This window comes from Bufo bufo, chromosome 6, assembly GCF_905171765.1.
Source record: "Bufo bufo chromosome 6, aBufBuf1.1, whole genome shotgun sequence".
Taxonomy (NCBI): domain Eukaryota; kingdom Metazoa; phylum Chordata; class Amphibia; order Anura; family Bufonidae; genus Bufo; species Bufo bufo.
The window spans coordinates 132,466,196-132,485,297 of NC_053394.1; the positions used below are offsets into that span (position 1 = coordinate 132,466,196).

Sequence of the window (19,102 nt, forward strand, 5' to 3'; positions counted from 1 at the left end):
ACCTGCAGTGAGGGGCTGATTAGAAGCGACCGCGGAGTGAGGCCTGAGGCAGGTGAGATATCAACATGAAGGGGAGGGGGCACATACATACTAGACATGTTACCGGTAAGTGTTTTTACCTAGAAGACAAATGGCATTGCATATAGTGAACCCCCACTTTTGTAACTGCAATGAGGAAAATATTAAGCAATTACTCAACTACCGGTAGTAAGTCCCTGCAAAAACCAGATTGTGTATTTTATCGAAAATAAAATGTTTTAAAAGTCATGTTTAACATTAGCATTATATATCTTATAGTTGTACATTTACATTGTATATACATTATATCAGTCACTGTGTACATACATGACTTCACTAATCCTGTATATAACCCTTAGAGGTCTGGAATGTATTGGATAACACTGACATAATGCTGTCAGTGTTATGCAATACATTCTAGAACTGTAAGGGTTACATAGCATCATAAATTGATATAATGCTATGCAACCCCGGCAGTGCAGGAAGTTCAGGACAGGAGCTGCACTGCGAGTCCGAAGTGTGACACTCGCTTATGTGAAACCAGCCTTATACTCCAGAGCTGCACTCACTATTCTGCTGGTGGAGTCACTGTGTACATACATCACTTATCCTCTACTGATCTTGATCTCTCTTTTCTGGTGGAGGAGTCCCTGTGTACATAGTTTACTTACCCTGTACATCCTGTATTATAGTCCAGAGCTGCACTCACTATTCTGCTGCTGGAACTAGTGTGTGCATACATTACTAATTCTGTAATGATCTTGAGTTACTTCCTGCATTATACTCCAGTACTGCACTCACTATTCTGCTGGTGGAGTCACTGTGTACATACATTACTTATCCTTTAAGGATCTTTAAATAAATTCTGTATTATACTCCAGAGCTGCCCTCACTATTCTACAACTAATTACCCCTACATGTGTGACTGTGACATGAGACTAAATTCACTTTTTTTTTCACCATCTACAGAGGAGTGCAGTGGACTTTTTTTTGTCTAATTACTGCTACATATAGAAGCTTGGCTAAGCAATGATGACATGCACATACAGTGGGGCAGACTAAACTAAATTGCATGGAGTAGAATTATTCAAATATTGCATATTACAATGTCAAAGTCCAACATCTGCAGGTTAAAGGGGTATTCCCATCACATACAATGGGGGTATATCGCTAGGCTATGCCCCCATTGTCTGATAGGTGCAGGTCCCACCTCTAGGACCTGCACCTACAACGAGAACAGAGCACAGAGAGCTGTGGCTGGAGGACCCCAGATTTCCCAGGAGTGTTCACCACCAAGCGCTGCTCCCATAGAAGTAAATAAGAGTGCACCACACATGCGCAACCCCTGCTTCCATTCATTTCTATGGGGCAAACGGAAATAGCCAAGCCAGCACAAGACAATAGGGGCATACATTGTCTGAGATGGCAAAACCCCTTTAAACCTCATGCACATGATCGTGCTCGATCCGGGAGACACAGCCGATGCATCGGCCACATCTCCCTGACCCGAACTCACTGTATCATGGCGATTTATGATGCAGTTAGTCTGTGAAGGTTCTCATTTATCCAGGTCAAGGTATATCTGTAAAGAATAAATCAAGGAAACTGGACTTACTGTAGATTTCTTGAAAACGTTTCACTCGTTCTTCCAACGAGCTTTCTCAATTCTGAGTGACTGTACAAGAATTCTCTGGGAATAAATATGTAACTGAATCAACATCTGGTAATTATACCCAGCATGGGAAACACACTCAATGACCTCTGACCCCATGCTGGGTATAATTACCAGATGTTGATTCAGTTACATATTTATTCCCAGAGAATTCTTGTACAGTCACTCAGAATTGAGAAAGCTCCTTGGAAGAACTTGTGAAACGTTTTCAAGAAATCTACAGTAAGTCCAGTTGCCTTGATTTATTCTTTACAGATATGATGCAGTGAGTTCTTCTGAGAGGTCTGTTGCACTGTACTCACGTGCATGGGAAAGGGGTGAAGAGCTCTTTCTGCAGAATGCATAGAGGCAAAACTAGATCGTTTACCATTGAATGTATTGATGTAAGTGGTCAGAAGTAAAGTCCCCCTTCAATTTTCTTTTGTGACTGTTTCTTGCAGCCTGTCCTGTAGTTGAAATGCCAGCTTTGCTTGCAGCAACACTGCTGTTACCCGCCATTCATGTGGCACTCACCTGTCCTCTACCTACCAGAGCACATTACTGGGGCCTTATTCGTCATTCAAAAGGGTGTTTGGATAGAATACACCCACAGGCAGCCCCCGCTCTGGAATCACCCCCTGAGGTCACTCAGATAACCACTTCAAAACGCAGGTGTGAACCCACAGAACCAGGCGTGACCTGCATGCCTACCTCCTATCGGAGACTGGAGGTGGATCCACCAAATCGGGAAACGCACTCATCCAAAAGACATGACTGGAAACCCAATTCTCTGGACCTCACCTTCCATCTGCTCAGGGAGGTAATGGAGTTGTCCAGAGCGGAGCAGCTTATGCAAAAGGTTCTGAGCAACAGGCACATCCTGGAGGCTGTAGGGAAGTAGAAAGATTTACAGTGCTGCCTTACTGTAATGTGAATATATGGGAAGTGTTGTGTGTTCTTAAAATGTATGTCTACCTATATAGACACCATACTACATTTTACATTCGGCAGTCACTTTAAGCATATTGTACATGCCATTACTTATCCCGAGTTATACTGCAGAACTGCACTCCTTATTCTGATGGTGGTGTCACTGTGTATATATACAGTAGTACATTAGACTATATCTTGTACTGTTCCTGACACATATACTCCAGAGCTGCACTCACCATCCTGAAGGTAGCGTTCCTATGTACATACATTACTTATCTCGAGTTATATACACTGTATCCTACTCCAGCTGTGCACTCACTATACTGCAACTGTGGATATACATTACATATCTTGTACTGATCCTGCATTATACTCCACTTCACTACTCTGCTGGTGGAGTCAATCTGTACAAAAATGCACGTTACTTATCCTGTACAAATCATGAGTTACATCCTATATTATACTCCAGAACTGGACTCACTATTCTGCTGCTTTAGTCACTGTGTATATACACTACTTATATAGGATCAATACGGGATTATACTCCAGAACTGCACTCACAATTCTGCTGGAGTCAGTGTGCATACCTTTCTTATCCTGTATTGTACTCCAGAGCAGAAATGTCCCACTCATTTCCATTTGGCGAGTTCAGCTCTCAAAATTGCCACCTCCAGTATATGAAAGCGCCCTCTCTACAGGCTTGATTTATTCCAGCAAAGATGGACGAGTGTCTTGAAATAATTTCAATCTGAAGAAGGATCGCATCCCATTTGTTTCACACTTGTAGCATCTGTTGCTGAAAATGTTTATTAAATATTCACCGTGTCCGTGCCAAAAACGCCTACAAATCAACTGCTCCGAAGACAGGGAAACGTTAGAAGAATCTCGTCCCTAGCGGACTGGCGCAGATGTCTGCTGCATCAAGAAGCCTTCTGCATATTTCTATTGAATACCTAGCAACCTGCAGGTCTAAACTTCTGTCACCTCTTGTATTACTATTTGCAAACGTGTATTAGTAGTTGCTACATTCACTATTGTGCATTAACTTGTAAGAAAACCTTATTTCTTTGATTTGAGGGGAGACACCAAGTGATACGATATCGCCACTGTTACCGGCTGGCTTATGCGTTTATACTACCGCTTTATATATACCTATAAAATGCGTAAGCATCCGTGACTGTCATCCAGGATGTAACATACTGTATAACCAATAAAACTGTGTTTTTAATACTCCTTGGTGCTGGATTCGTTGTATTCCAATGTTTCATATGCCACACAAACAAGAAAGGCATCCTATCTACAAGGGAGGAGTAAGCTTTGAAAATCATTTTTTCAATTGGCCTTTATTAAAAGTATTTAAAGTATAACCCTTTTCTCCAAATTATTAATAGCTCAAAAACACTTGTTTAAGCCACATTCTTATCAGCAAGATAAGAATTGAGCTATAATGTGTTTTTATGGTCATAGATCAGCCAGCTGAGCTACCTGACAGAACACAGAGCATGCTACTAGAGAATCTCAAGACTGCACAGAGAATAGGGCTCAACATTTTTTTAATAAAGGCCAATTGAAAAAAATGCCCCAAAGGTGTACATAGCCTTTAAGAGTGATTATATTCAGAGCTGTTTTGTCATAGATCACAAAATATATTGGGGATCAACCAGAGACTCAAAAACCCACAAAACACCAGTGTGAGGTTCCTGCACCGAAACATTTATTTTACAGTAGTGGTTCAGATAATTTAACATCCGTCTGGCTTCGTTTCACGTTAGGTAATATTCAAACATACGTAATGACATGCTACAAACAAAAACATGATTTTCTCCTCTGCAAAATGTTCAGAGGGACCTCAGCATCACCCCGACCCCAACCCAGCCCCCCTTCAGATACTAGACACACAGATCTGCAGACACCAACACTTGCAACATTTACTCCTGGCAGGAGGAGGAGAGCAGAAAATTCTCTTATAATACAGAAGAGCAGAGACAAAGAGAGGAACATTCCTGCAGATCTGATGTGATGCGCATTATGAACTCTCAAGGGTCAGTTTAAAAATACTTTGCTTTACTTCCTGTGTATGGAGTTGTGTCATATCTCCCACTCCAGTCACAACCAGAGCTGCACTCACATGCATCCAGCCATTTCAGTTACTGCACTGAGGGAGACGCCATGTTTATTCCTATATCTGATTAAAAGAAGCACCTTCCCTCATGCAGCCTATAGGCTGCCAGCTAGGCCAAGGCCAAGTCCAAGTCTAGGGTTTATACAGTACATCAAAAATGGTCAGCACCCACAAATTGCAGAGAAGCAGAAGCCCACAGCACCTTTTAATAGAAGATTGCAAGTTTATTTATTCTAGTTGTCATAGGGCTGACTCAGTGTTTCGGTCCGTCCCAGACCTTGGTCGTGGCCTATAATACTTGTAAAGTACATGCATCAGTATATATAATCAAAAAGATGTGAGACCGCACCTCAAAGTATAAATTGACCATTAGATGTAATTGTCTGGACTTACCTGTACAACACTACTTCATCACTAACAAATCACTGCATTAGTCAACTACAGTTTCAGGTTCTAGCATATGTACACATCCCCCCCTCCGAGGTGGTAATCGCATAAGACTCACAAATTGTACTGGATACACAAACTGCAGACACTGTCCCCATATGGTCTCAAGAGACTGATACTAAAGGGGTTTTTCAGTAATTAATAATGATGACCTATCTACACGATAGGTCATCAATATCAGATTGGCAGGGGTCAGACACCTGGGACCTCCGCCGATCAACTGTTAGAAGAGGCCAGCGCTCCGTGAGTGCCGCAGACTCTACCATACACCTAACACATGTACTAGTTGCAGCTTAGCCCCATGAAAGTGAATGGGGCTCAGCTGCAATACCAAGCAGAACCACTATATGATGTACAGCGCTGTGTTTGGAGAGCTGCCAGGAGCGCAGCAGCTTCCTGAAACAGCTGATCGGCAGGGGTGCCAGCACTGGGACCCCCACCAATATTATAATGATGACCTATCCTGAGGATAGGTCATCATTATCCATTTCTGGGTAACTGCTTTAATTTCTAATTCTATCACTTGTACACAAAAACCACAATAAGAAAAGAGATCCATGTAGTGTACTCGTTCTGGCCTATTTGCTGCTTCCTACTTTATTTGTCTCATGCTTCCTTTTCTTTTTTCCATTTCTACTTAGAGTATCTTTACTATTCCATCACCCTCTTTCCTCTGACATTAAGTTCTATTCATTTATTTCATGTCATCTCTCACTACGCCATGGTCCGATATAGCTCCTGATCTACAGTGCATGGGCTATGTTCCCTCCCTGCTCTCTCTATATTACTCCATACTACCGCTATTCCCTTTCCCCGCCCTCTCTCCTCCCATCAATACATGCGCTGTAGCTATCTTGAGACGCTCACGGACGTTCCCACACACACCTGTCCTGCAGACTTCTGCTCTACTCTATGTATTAGTTTTAAATACCACTAGAGGACTAGCCATAACAGGATACATTGTTTACCTCTATTAAAGGGCACCTGTCAGCTGAAGGCATCTGTGTCGGTCCCATGTGCCCACATTGCAGAGAAAAATGATGTTTTAATATATGCCAATGAGCCTCTAGGAGCAATGGGGGCGTTACCATTACACCTAGAGGCTCTGCTCTGTCTGCAACTGCCACTCCCTCTCCACTTTGACAAGACTAGGCAGGGAAAACGTGATTATGCCTGGCCCTGTCAATCAAAGCAGAGAGTTGCAGAGAGTAGATCCTCTTGGTGCAACAGCAACGCCCCCGTTGCTCCTAGAGGCTTATTTGCATATATTAAAACATCATGTTTCTTAGAAATGTGGGCACATATGAACATGGGACCAACACAGATGTCTTCAGCTGCCAAGAGCACATGTAACAGGTCAGCCAGTGTCATAGGTACAAATCTGATGACAGATGCCTTTTAATTCTATGTTCTACTGTATGATGTGATACTTATGACCTTAAGGTGAATCTATATCCAACTTATACAAGATGACATGTGGTTGTAACATTACCATTCATTCATGATGTGATGCCTTATGGTGCATCTATTCCACTCATTCTTCATATTGCTACAGCCTCTATCCAATTTGTATCATATGGCATGCGACTGCAGTATTTCTATTTACTATATGATGTGCTAGTGTCAGCAGTACATAACAGTCTTCTTTGTTCACTTCTGGTCTGCAGCCGTTCACCTAAAAAATGTATTTATCCATATGCTAATGAGTCTCTAGGTGCTATGTGGGCGTCGATTCAGCACCTAGAGGCTCCGTCTACTGACCATTTCCACCGCCCATGTAGTTCTTCTAGCCCGCCCCGCAACTCTTGATTGAAGTCCGATTTGCCTGCATCTGTCTAAATACCGCGCCTGCGCTTCTGTATTTGGCGCAGGCGACACGCTCCTGGTGCTGACTTCCTCACTGAGCCTGCACCGACTACGTTACAGTGAGATAGCCGGCACCAGGAGCGCGGCATTCACTCACTGCGCCAAATACAGAAGCGCACAGCGAAGGCGCGGGATTTAGACAGATGCAGGCAAATCGGACATCAATCAAGAGTTGCGGGGCGGCCAAAATGGTCAGTAGATAGAGCCTCTAGGTGCTGAATTGACGCCCACATAGCACCTAGAGGCTCATTAGCATATGGATAAGAAAACGTTTTTTAGGTGAACGGCTGCAGACAGAAGTGAATAAAGAAGACTTATGTACAGCTGACACTAGCACATCTCTAGTGTCAGTCAGCTACATATGGCAAAATCTGATGGTAGACACCCTTTAAAGGCTACTTTCACATCAGCGTTTTCCTTTCCGCCATTGAGATTCGTCGATGGGGACAAAACTGAACGGAATGAAACGGAGCGCACCAGAATGCCGGCATGGTCCAGCAAAAATGCAGATGTGAAAGTAGCCTAATTAACATATATGCTCATTGCTTCAGGGTTCCGCTATATATGACATTTCTTCTGTGTGGTGCTCATATGTTCGAGTGGCAGTTTTACCAATTAATTCTAATCATGGATAATTGACTTGCTGGTAGGTTACTTTTGAGACATGCATTTTATGTCATTTAAAGCCTTCAATTTTTTTCTGTAGACTCCTTGACTTTCTCTCTGATTATATATGTGTGTATACTGATGCAAGTATTTTATGAATAATTATAGGCCATGACCAAGGTCCAGGATGGAGCGAAACACTTGAGTCTGCCCTTTGCACTGATTGGAGCGCTAGAGTAAAGAAACAATCACCTTCCAATCTACTATTAAAGTGTGCCACGGTTTTCTCCTCCGCTGCTGAGTGTGGGCCGTGTCTGTTGGCTCAATGTGGTCAGATTCCTAAACTGGTATCTTGAATTACTTTAAAATGTAGCTATGTGAATGGAGGGGGATGTCATGAATTAAAATGGGACCACTGTCAGTAAAGGCCATCGTAGCATCTCCGAGTGGGGAGAAAAGAGAGGAGCGCATCCTAGTGTATTAATGAAGGTCATGCCAATTTCATTACACACCTTTAGGAATTTCTTTTATAATTAGATTGATATTTTAACATGTATATTCTGGGCAGAATCAGTGGGACAAGACATTTTTGCAGGCAGTGCCGCCATCTAGTGGCGAGTGGTTGTAATGCCAGTCACTAATCCTAATCACAGACAGAAAGTTTTCAGCCTTCTCCACCAAATAGACAGCACAGTCCAGATAGTCTGCGGTTGGTTGCTCATACACTGTTTTGTCTACGCTTACACCCTGCAAGTAAAGAAAAAAAACGAAAAAATAAACAGGCCATCACAAATGTCAAATATACTGATCTACAGCCTCAAGGCTTAAACTGGCGGCTCTTGGAGAGTCATGGCACAGGTGGTTGAGCGACGCTCAGCTTGGCTGGTATTACGCATAGGGATATAAGACGACAGTGCCTACATACATTCACAGCGAATATTTGAATACTATAGGATACACTGCATCCAAGACAGACCACAGGACACTCCCTACACCTGACCCCATTTGTACAAAGTGCCCACTGTACAGGCTGCGGATGCGAGGAGGGCTCCCAAATTCACAAACAAGTCCGTGATGCCTACAGAAAACATTAGGAAGCTTGTATTGTTCCCAAAACAGACAGTCTGAACGCTGCGCCACGGTTATCAGATTGTCACAGCACTGAAAGTGCTAGGACCCGTGACAAGCCACTGGGGTGGGGGGGAGCTCACATATCTTTGGCATAGTGACAAATTCTCTCCCAGCACCAGACAAACACACACCATACAGCGCTGAGTACACTAGTGGCACTATATACAGATAAATACAGCGCTGCAAAGTACTAGACATTATATACAAATAAATATGGCGCTGGCTTCCTACACAAACAGTATGCAGGGGGTTGAGTATGCAGTCACTGTGCCAGGGATGCACAGTTTAGTGGCTGAGAGCTGCTCCCAGAATGCACTGTCCCTTACTAACTACGTATTAAAACAAGAGTACTTCCATTTCTGGAGGTAGGATCACTTACACATGAAAGAGAACGGAGACAATGGGCTACAATGCAATCACTGCGGGCTTCAGCAGGACTAGACTGGAGAAGGGCAAAGACTAATTGACAGAGCACCACCTACAGGTCATACAGGTGTATCACACCTCAAAAATAAAACGTTCTCAAAGCACAATTTTTGCCAAAAATTGCAGGCTCCCAGAAAGGTTTGTAAAAAAAAACCTTAAAGAATTTTTTTGAAATTATGTTTTTGTTGTCAGAGGGAGTGTATATGGTCAGGCCAATTCCACTGTCTGTCAGTAAACAATTTTACAAAGAATAAAATGACAACGTTCCAGCAGCAGAACCGTCCGTCCTCTTCTGTAAAACGTCCTTCATGCCAGGAGAGAGCAGCTGATAGGGCACTCACACACCACAGGCCCACCCCTGCGGTACCACGCACTCAGACTACAATGTTACGCAGACAGAAATAAAACTCCTCTTGGAGGGGGGCACAGGGAAAAAAAACTAATCGGTACTAAAACATCACTTCCTGCCCCCATCACGCCGACCTGAAATATGACACATCGCGAGAAAGTGGCAAAGGGCTGGATTCAGCACACGCTCAGAGACCGAGGGTAACAAAGGGTTAAGAAGGGAGGGGTGCGGAAGTAACAGGTCCCCATACAAAAATATACCCATTAAAAACTAGACATAAACAAAAATAAATTAAAAATATTTGATCATGAAAAGGAAAGGTGGTAGGGGGAAGGGAAGCGAGTGGTGAGCATGCGCTTTACTCCCTGGATGTTCAATCATCGCACCGAGGGGACAAGATAATTAGCTGGTCAAATGAGGGGCTGGGGGTAGGATTACACAGAGGGCTGTAGGATGAGATCAGTTCTCCCCCTCCTCTCTAGTCCTAGTGACCTGGGGGTCCCGCATGTGATCAGTTGAATGCGCTGTCGGTACGGTAACTGGCATGGGAGTCGGTGGTGAGCTGTGTGGTCTCCGTGGCTGAACTGGGTTGTACCATCACTGGGATATCAGCAGCATCTAAAATGGAAATGTGACATTAAGAAATATTTATGGTTAGGGTTGTAAGTAGCCTAATAAAGCAGGTGCAAGAGCAGTGTATGCCCCTTTAATGATGAGAGAGCTCATCAGACTTGTGTATGGTTCGCTTGATAAATGGCTTCTTAAAAGGGGTGGTCTGGGATTTTGATATCGATGGTCTATCCTCAGGATGGGGGTTGCATTCCGGCACCGCCGCTGATCTACTGTTTGAAAAAGGCTGTGGCGTCCAGGCGAGCACGGCGGATTCTTCCTATGCCAGGGATGTCACGTTCGTCAGTCACAGCTCAGCCCTATTCAACTGAATGGACCTGAGATGCAATACCAAGCACACCCGCTATACAATGGACCGTGCTGTGCGTGGTGAGCTTTGAGGGGACTGCGGCCTCTTCAACCAGCTGATGAAGTTGAACCCCCACCAACCAGACATTGACAACCTATTCTGAGGATAGGCCTTCAATATCAAAATCCTGGACAATCTCTTTAACCCTTTTCAGGCTGATTAAAAAGTGCAAAGGTCCAGATAGCCAGAAGTTTGTGGTTTGTGGACCTACCCAAAACATAACATACATAAAGTATACAAAAAAAATTTGCACATTTAAACACAAGTATTAGATCCGAAAGTGTGTGTGTTAGGATATGTCTCTGAATTGGCCACTGGGCAGGTGCATAAAATAGCTATAGGGAGAATGTTATATGTCGCTAGGAAGTTAATAGCCCTACATTGGATACAGACAGCGCCGCCAATCCTAGGCGAATTCCTAAGTGCGGTTGACACAATGCTGAGTTATGAACGGATGGTGTACCAGAAGCGTGGATGCCCAGCGAAATTTGAAAAATTGTGGGATCCATGGCTGTCGTTTCGACGTCTGAATAGAAATGTTTAACAATGTGCCTTTGTATTTTGTAGGTTAGGGTGGGGTGGGATGGGGGGGGGTTGGGGAGGTTGGATTGAAACTGGATTAATACACATAGTTTGGTGTCCTTTTTGTTATTAGTCCTATGGACAATATGTCTATATGTCATCCTTGCATGTATTGTGAAAAAACGTGTATTTACACTGTAAAATGTTTAATAAAAATGATCTGATTTAAAAAAAAACACAAGTATTAAATAACCACAAACTTCTGGCTATCTGGACCTAAAATAACATAAAACATACAATAAATCCAGCCACTATGGGTAGTGGCCAGGGATCAGTGAGTACCATCACACATGCTTCAGATATGAGGTCCTTATTATTTGGATTTTAAATACGTCACAATTGGGTTAGTGATTAATATGCTCGCCCATTGGGGTTTTCTTTTAGGACTACTTTTCTGTTTACTCCTCTAGGCATTATGTACACATTTTATTACACTCATTGACAAAAGAAAAATACCGCACCAAGAAGGCGTTGTGGGAATGTGTGAATGTAATGATGATCTATGTAAGTTATTACAATATTAAACGAAAGGATAACTTTACTGGGGAAAACTACAATGGAAACTAGGCTCTAGTACCCTGTTTGGCCGCCTCTAACCTGGATACAAGAGGAGTTGGGCATGGAGGCACAGGTTCTGTATGCTATCCTGAGGCACATTTTCCCACAGACCTGTAGATCCTGCAGACTTGTAGGTTGCCAAAGTTAATGTTCAAGCTGATCCATTAAATGCTCAACTGGTGATAAATATGGCGACTGGGAAGGCCACCGAAGTATTGCAATCTGGTGGAGACATTCCCGGGAAACACCAGTTGGAAGCCCTGCCATGAGAGGCTACAAATATGGCTGCAGGATGTCCTGCACATATCACTGGGCTTTTAGTGTCCCTCCTATCACTTCTAGGGGGGACTGACTGCCGTATGTGATGGGTCCCCATATCATGACACCAGCAGTTGGAGCAGTGTGTTGCTCCACAGCAAATGCAGGATTGAAGCTCTCACCACGAGGCCTCCATACTTTAACACAACCGTCATGGGATCCCAAACATAAACCTATATGGTTCCATTCAGTTGCAGTCCAGGCTTCTATTTCATGGCACCACTACAAGCGAAGGCAACAGAGGCTGGCTCTCGATGGCATGGCATGTAATGGGTGTCATGACACCAAATTTCCTTCTGTTGGACACAGTCTGGGCAGAGACAGGGTGTGTAATAAAAAGGCCACTTCTGTCTGGATGGTGGACAATAAAACTGTGGGACTGGCCTGTCTGGGCCGTCCAGAACTAGTTCGCCGTGTGTGCACCTTCATGTAACTACTGCTCCCAACAGCACCTAACAGCTAGGTCAGAACAACCTAAATGGCAGAGAATTTATCAGAATGACAATCCTGATTCTCTCTGTCCTAAAGTCCGTCAACTGGGCAAAAATTTGAGTGTGCCGTAGAGGCATGTGTACCAGTCAACAATCGCTCACCAAGAGGTACACTACACAAAAGTAGCCTCTGAGAGCCTTTTTTTTTATAGGGCATTGGGGGGGGAAGCACTGACACCCTCTTGTGGCAAGACTCAGTGTCCAAACTGACCATCCTGTACTCATTCACTTTTCTGCCTGAGACATAGCTGCATGATGAGTTTTGAAGCAATCTGAGATTTCTATCTGGGTGCATCAATAATTCTGTTAATGAATGTATTTTGTTTATGCACCTATCCCACCTGGGTTATTAGATTTTACTCTATACTGAGGTGTGTTTGATCCAATGTGGTTACAATGTTTTAGCATTCAAGAGACTTTCTGGGGCCATCGAAACGTAAAACCACATACAATACCACCACTGTTCTGTGAAAAGTATCACGATATTTGTATTAGGGCTCATTCACACGACCGTATGAATGAGTCTTCATCCGTTCCACAAAAGATGTGGACAGCACACAGTGTGCTGTCCGCATCCGTAGTTCAGTTCCGCGGCCCCGCAAAAATATAGAGCATGTCCGATTCTCGTCCGCAAATGCAGACAATAGGAATTTTATATTAAATCGGTGGCCATATGCTGTCTGCAAATTGCGGAACGCACACAGGCCGGTATACGTGTTTTGTGGAACCGCAAAACACTACGGTCATGTGAATGTCCCCTTACTGTGCACGAACAGATTGGCTGTCACAGTATGGTACTACATGCCCGGTACTGTTCTTCACCTGTGCCAGGATGAGCTTTTCCTTTGGACACCAGGTCAGGAAGCTCCATTTTATTTTCTAGTACACATTGGCCCACATCTGCTAATCTGAGTGCACCAAGATTTCGGTATAAATTTCACCAAAAAGTGATGCAATTTGGCACATCTAGGTTTAGAGAAGTGTTCTGCCCCAAAATCAAAAAAGGGGTGGCACTTAATGGAAGAGGGTGTGACCCATGATGTGACATTTTGCATCAAAAATTGCACCACAATTCTGGCATAAAATTCAGTCTCAAACTAAGCCAACCCATAGCTGGTATACAGCGGGAGAAAAGTGTCTGTCCCTGTACCACATTTATCACCCAGCTTGAGCTCCTGTGATGAATCTGGTCCAGGTCTAGACAGCCTGTCTACACACTAGTTTACACTATCTATAGGATTATTAAATCTGCCCCTGTGTGTTGTGTACGGGACCATTTGGGGCTTCAGGGGTACCACTGCATCTTCATTTCCTCATATGATTCACTAATTTATTTATTGAAAGGTCTAAATATTCAGTATTTTGCGATTCTTTAATTCACTGTAGTTCTCGTATTTGTACTGACTGCGATTTTCTGTTTTACCATTTCCATTTTTTACTCCCTGCCTTCCCGGAGACATAACACTTTTATTTTTCATTCACATAGCTGTATGAGGGCTTATTTTTTTGTAGGACAAGTTGTACTTTTAATGGCAGCATTTACTATTGTGTACAGTGTAGTGAGAAGCTGAAAAATAAATATAATATATCAAAATGGGGTGGAATTGCAAAAAGAAAACCAATTCCACCACAGTTTTATGGGTTTCGTTTTTATGGCGTTCTGACCTGTTCCCTTCATTCTCCAGGTCAGTACAATTACGCAATACCACATTTATTTATTTATACTGCAAATAAAATAAAAACTCTTTTTCCTAGCTATATTCTGACCCCATAACTTTTTTATAGTTATGTTCATGGAGCTGTGCGAGGGCTTATTTTTTGCGAGATGATCTGTAGTTTCTATTGATACCATTTTCAAGTATGTACAACTTTTTGATCACTTGTTACTCAAATTTTTTGGGGAGGTGAAGTGAATAGTGAATCAGCCAATTCCCCGCCCCCCCCCCCCCATTATGCCGTATGGGATAAATATTTTAATATTACAGACATTTTCAGATACGGCAATGTCTATGATGTTTATTTTTAGGGAAAGGGGGGGGGGGGGTGGCTCCATAGAAATGAATGGAGGGCGGCTGCGCATGCGCAGTGTGCCCTCCTCGAGTTTCTCCACTCCCTTATCCTTGTAGGTGCAGGTCCCAGAGGTAGGGCCCGCACCTATCAGACAATGGGGGCATATCCTAGCGATATGCCCCCATTGTCTAAGATGGGACAACCCCTTTGACCCCAGGCCTTTGCTGTGTAAAACAGCAGAAACCTGGCAATTAGTGCTCCCGCAGCGCTTGCGAGTGGGCGCCGTCTTTAAAGACCGGACTTCTGCCATACATGTCCAGCGGAGGTCCAGAAAGGTTTAAACAGATTCAGGATTATTAAATAGTGCCAGGTTATCGAACTGATGCAGAATTCAAAGAATTTCAGGGTATTGGCACAATTGATACAACTGGTAAATTTAAAAAATTAAAAAGGGGTCCAAAACCACATTCTGCACAAAACAGTAGATATGAACACACTTGAGATGGGATGTTATGTGGGTAACCTGAGGCCATATGGATTGGAAGAGAAAAAGACTGGTTGGCATGGCAAAATGGTGGTGCTTCTTCTTTGCCGTCTTTTTAAATGTCCCATAAGTTATCCAACCTCTAACATCACTTACCCCTTTCATCCGACTGCAGTTGTGCCTCCAGGTCCTCGGGGGACACGTAAAAGTCTGTCTCCTCCCCTTCAGGAGGCCGTGGTTTACATTTTCCACAGCAGCAATTACAGCAACAGCAGAGACAGCAGCAGCAGTAACATCCGGTGATCAGGCCGCAAAACATGAAGAGAGCCTGAGGAGATGAGAAAAAGTTATATACAGCAGTCACAGCGTGTATGGAACAGGGACTGCAGCTATACAGAGAGCTCCATGCAAGGAGCCTGAGGAAATGGGAAAAAGATATATACAGCAGTGACAGCATGTATGGACCAGGGGCTGTAACTCAATATTCGGAGCCTGAAGAGACAAGAAAAAGATATACACTGCAACCAGGGGTGCAAGGACCAGGGACTGCAGTTAGACAGAGAGCTCAATTTATAGAGTCTGGAGGGACTGTGGAAGTACTGGACCTACAGTAAATACAGTATCTCACAAAAGTGAGTACACCCCTCACATTTTTGTAAATATTTTATTATAACATTTCATGGGACAACACTGAAGTTTTGACATTGTGATACAATGTAAAGCAGTCAGTGTACAGCTGGTATAACAGTGTAAATTTGATGTGCCCTCAAAATAACTCAACACAGAGCCATTAATGCCTAAACCGCTGGCAACAAAAGTGAGTACACCCCTAAGTGAAAATGGACAAATTGTGCCCAATTAGCCATTTTCCCTACCCGGTGTCATTTGACTTGTTAGTGTTACAAGGTCTCAGGTGTGAATGGGGATCAGGTGTATTAAATTTGGTGTTATCGCTCTCATATTGGTCACTGAAAGATCAACATGGACCTCATGGCAAAGAACTCTGAGGATCTGAAAAAAAAATAGTTGTTGCGCTATGTAAAGATGGCCTAGGCTATAAGAAGATTGCCAAAACCGGGAAACTGAGCTGCAGCACGGTGGGTAAGACCATACAGTGGTTTAACAAGACAGGTTCCACTCAGAACAGGCCTCGCCATGGGCGGCCAAGGAAGTTGAGTGCACGAGCTCCGAGTCATATCCAGAGGTTGTCTATTCAAAATAGACGTAGGAGTGCTGCCAGCATTACTGCAGAGGTTAAAGGGGTGGGGGTCCGCCTGTCAGTGCTCAGACCCAACGCCGCACACTGCATCAAATAGGTCTGCATGTCGTCCAAGAAGGAAGCCTCTTCTATAGATGATGCACAAGAAAGCCCCCAAACAGTTTGCTGAAGATAAGCAGACTAAGGACTTGGATTACTGGAACCATGTCCTGTGGTCTGATGAGACCAAGATAAACTTAATTGGTTCAGATGGTGTCAAGCATGTGTGGTGGCAACCAGGTGAGAAGTACAAAGACCTACAGTCAAGCATGGTGGGGGAGTGTCACGGTTTGGGGCTGCATGAGTACTGCCGGCTGTGGGGAGCCACAGTTTATTAAGGGAACCATGAATCCCAACATGTACGGTGACATACTGAAGCACAGCATGAACCCCCTCCCTTCGGCAACTGGCACAGGGCAGTATTCCAACATAACGACCCAAAAAAACACCTCCAAGACGACCACTGCCCTGCTAAAGAAACTGAGGGTAAAGATGTTGGACTGGCCAAGCATGTCTCCAGACCTAAACCCTATAGCATCTGTGGAGCATCCTCAAACAGAAGGTGGAGGAACGTAAGGTCTCTAACATCCACCAGCATCATGTTGTCATCATGGAGGAGTGGAAGAGGATTCCAGTGGTAACCTGTGAAACTCTAGTGAACTCCATGCCCAAGAGAGTTAAGACAGTGCAGGAAAACAATAGTGGCCACACAAAATATTGACACTTTGGGCACAATTTGACAATTTTCACTTAGGGGTGTACTCACTTTTGTTGCCAGCGGTTTAGGCATTAATGGCTGTGTGTTGAGTTATTTTGAGGGCACATCAAATTTACACTGTTATACAAGCTGTACACTGACTGCTTTACATTGTATCACAATGTCAAAACTTCAGTGTTGTCCCATGAAAAGATATAAAAAAATATTTACAAAATAGCCAGGGGTGTACTCACTTTTGTGAGATACTGTATATCTCACCAATACATCTAGTGTGCAGAGATGAAGTTGGGATTATTACAGATCCTGGGGAGACCAGGGACCATAGCTAAAAAAATAAAATAAAAAAGGGCTCAATATACAGATTCCTGAATACAAAGTGCCCAGAGAGAACAGGGACTCCAGATATACCATGCAATCAATATATACCATATTTTTCACACCATAAGGGTCCATTCACACGTTTGTAAGTGTTTTGCGGATCCGCAAAACACAGACACCTGCAATGTGCGATCCGCAATTTGCGGATCCGCACATCACAGACACTATAATAGAAAATGACTTTTCTGGTCCGCAATTGCGGACAAGAATAGGACATGTTCTATTTTTTCCAGGAACGAAATTGCGGATCCTGAAAAAACGGATCCCGAAAAAACAGATGCGGATCCCGAAAATGCGGATCCAGGAAATGTGGATTTGCATCCATTCCAGCCCCATTGAAAGTGAATGGGTCAGCAAATTGCGGAACGAATGCGGACGTGTGAATGGACCCTTAGACACATTCCCCCCCCCTTCCCCCTCAAAGTGGAGGAAAAATGTCACTTCGTCTTATGGGGCGAATACAAATGAGTGCTTCCATTATGGAGGCACTCATTAGCACCAGAGGACCGGGAAGGGGTGAAGGCTCTGTACTCACCGATTTCCGGTACCCGGCTGTCGCTGTGCTGTGGCTGCACACAGGGTGAGGGTGCTCTGTGACCTCAAGCTGTGCGCGTGGGGTCAGAGCACAGCCGCGGCAGGAGGAAGAAGATTGCGCTGGAGGTGAGGAGTGGCGGCGTCCGGAGCAGGAGAGGTAAGTGTTTTTTTTTTATGTCATCTGAGGCTGATGAGAGGCATGGGATGGGGCTCATATTGGGACTGTCAGCTAAGGACTGATTAACACTGGGGGTCTGACCTGAGGTCTAATGAAAAATATTTTATTGTCCTCCTCTAAAACCTAGGTGCCTCTTATGGGCCGATGCGTCTTATAGTGCAAAAAATATAGTAGATCCTAGAAGACAAGGAGCTTCAGGTACACAAAGCACCCAATAAAAAAAAATATATAAAAAAAAAATGGAAATATCAGGGAATCCATCTATACATAATGCTTATTGCTAAAGGCACTATGACACATATCTGGTGGGATTGTCCAGGTGTGGCCCCCCTGTGGCGGGATGTTTTCATTTTATATAACCACTTATATAAAGCTACGGTGGTGCTTTCACCGGCGATAGCTCTCTTATCCATGTTCTCAGGGCGGATTTCTCAGATTAAGAAAGGGGCATTACGTCTTTTTATTTTGGCCATGAGGCAAATAATCCCCCGCCAGTGGAGGTCTACTGAGAGTCTTTTCAGAGTGACCTGGTCTAACGCTTTAGATGCCTTAGTGCATATGGAGGAGCTGAGTGCTTCAGACAAAGCGTCGACTTCGGCCTTCTGGGTGGTGTGGGATCCATGGAACAAATTCCGCGCTTTCACTTCCTTTCCTAACTGGTTGTCAACTGGTACCATTCAGGGTAGTGGTCTCTAAAGTCCTATTCACAGTAGGGCTAACCCATTTTCTACCCTCCCTCTCCCTTCCTTGTGTTTGTGTCATGTCCTGGTTTGTCAAGTCTTGTCATGCTCGTTTTTGTTCGCTGTATTTGTTTACATGGAAATTTGAAAATGTAATCCCTACTATCTCTCAATTTTAATTTTGGTAGTTCCTAATGGTTTGTCAATTGTCAACTATGTTATATCTGGATGTATCTGGATCTTACTACTTCTTGAACTACCTGTGAGGCCACTGTTGGCCATTATATTCCCTTTGTAGTGGTATTTAGATATGCTTATTATATCACTTACTTATATGCTTCAATAAAATACTGATTGAACCGTATACATAATGCTTAATATATGG

General features: G+C 43.7%; 1 protein-coding gene across 2 annotated transcripts in view; it reads right to left on the bottom strand.

Annotated features, from left to right (window-relative positions):
- Window positions 1-6,289: 6,289 nt before the first annotated feature.
- Window positions 6,290-19,102, bottom strand: part of DNAJC5 (DnaJ heat shock protein family (Hsp40) member C5) — a 33,031-nt gene continuing 20,218 nt past the window's right edge. Inside the window, exons 4-6 of one of the 2 annotated variants that reach the window (XM_040439121.1) lie at window positions 15,128-15,299; window positions 10,042-10,167; window positions 6,290-8,390 (exon numbers count right to left, since the gene is read on the bottom strand). In XM_040439121.1, the coding sequence (XP_040295055.1) occupies window positions 10,061-10,167; window positions 15,128-15,299 (279 nt within the window). In that variant the 3' untranslated portion in view covers window positions 6,290-8,390; window positions 10,042-10,060. Of the gene's footprint in view, window positions 10,168-15,127; window positions 15,300-19,102 lie in introns of both variants that reach the window. The other variant, XM_040439120.1, reaches the window with a different exon arrangement.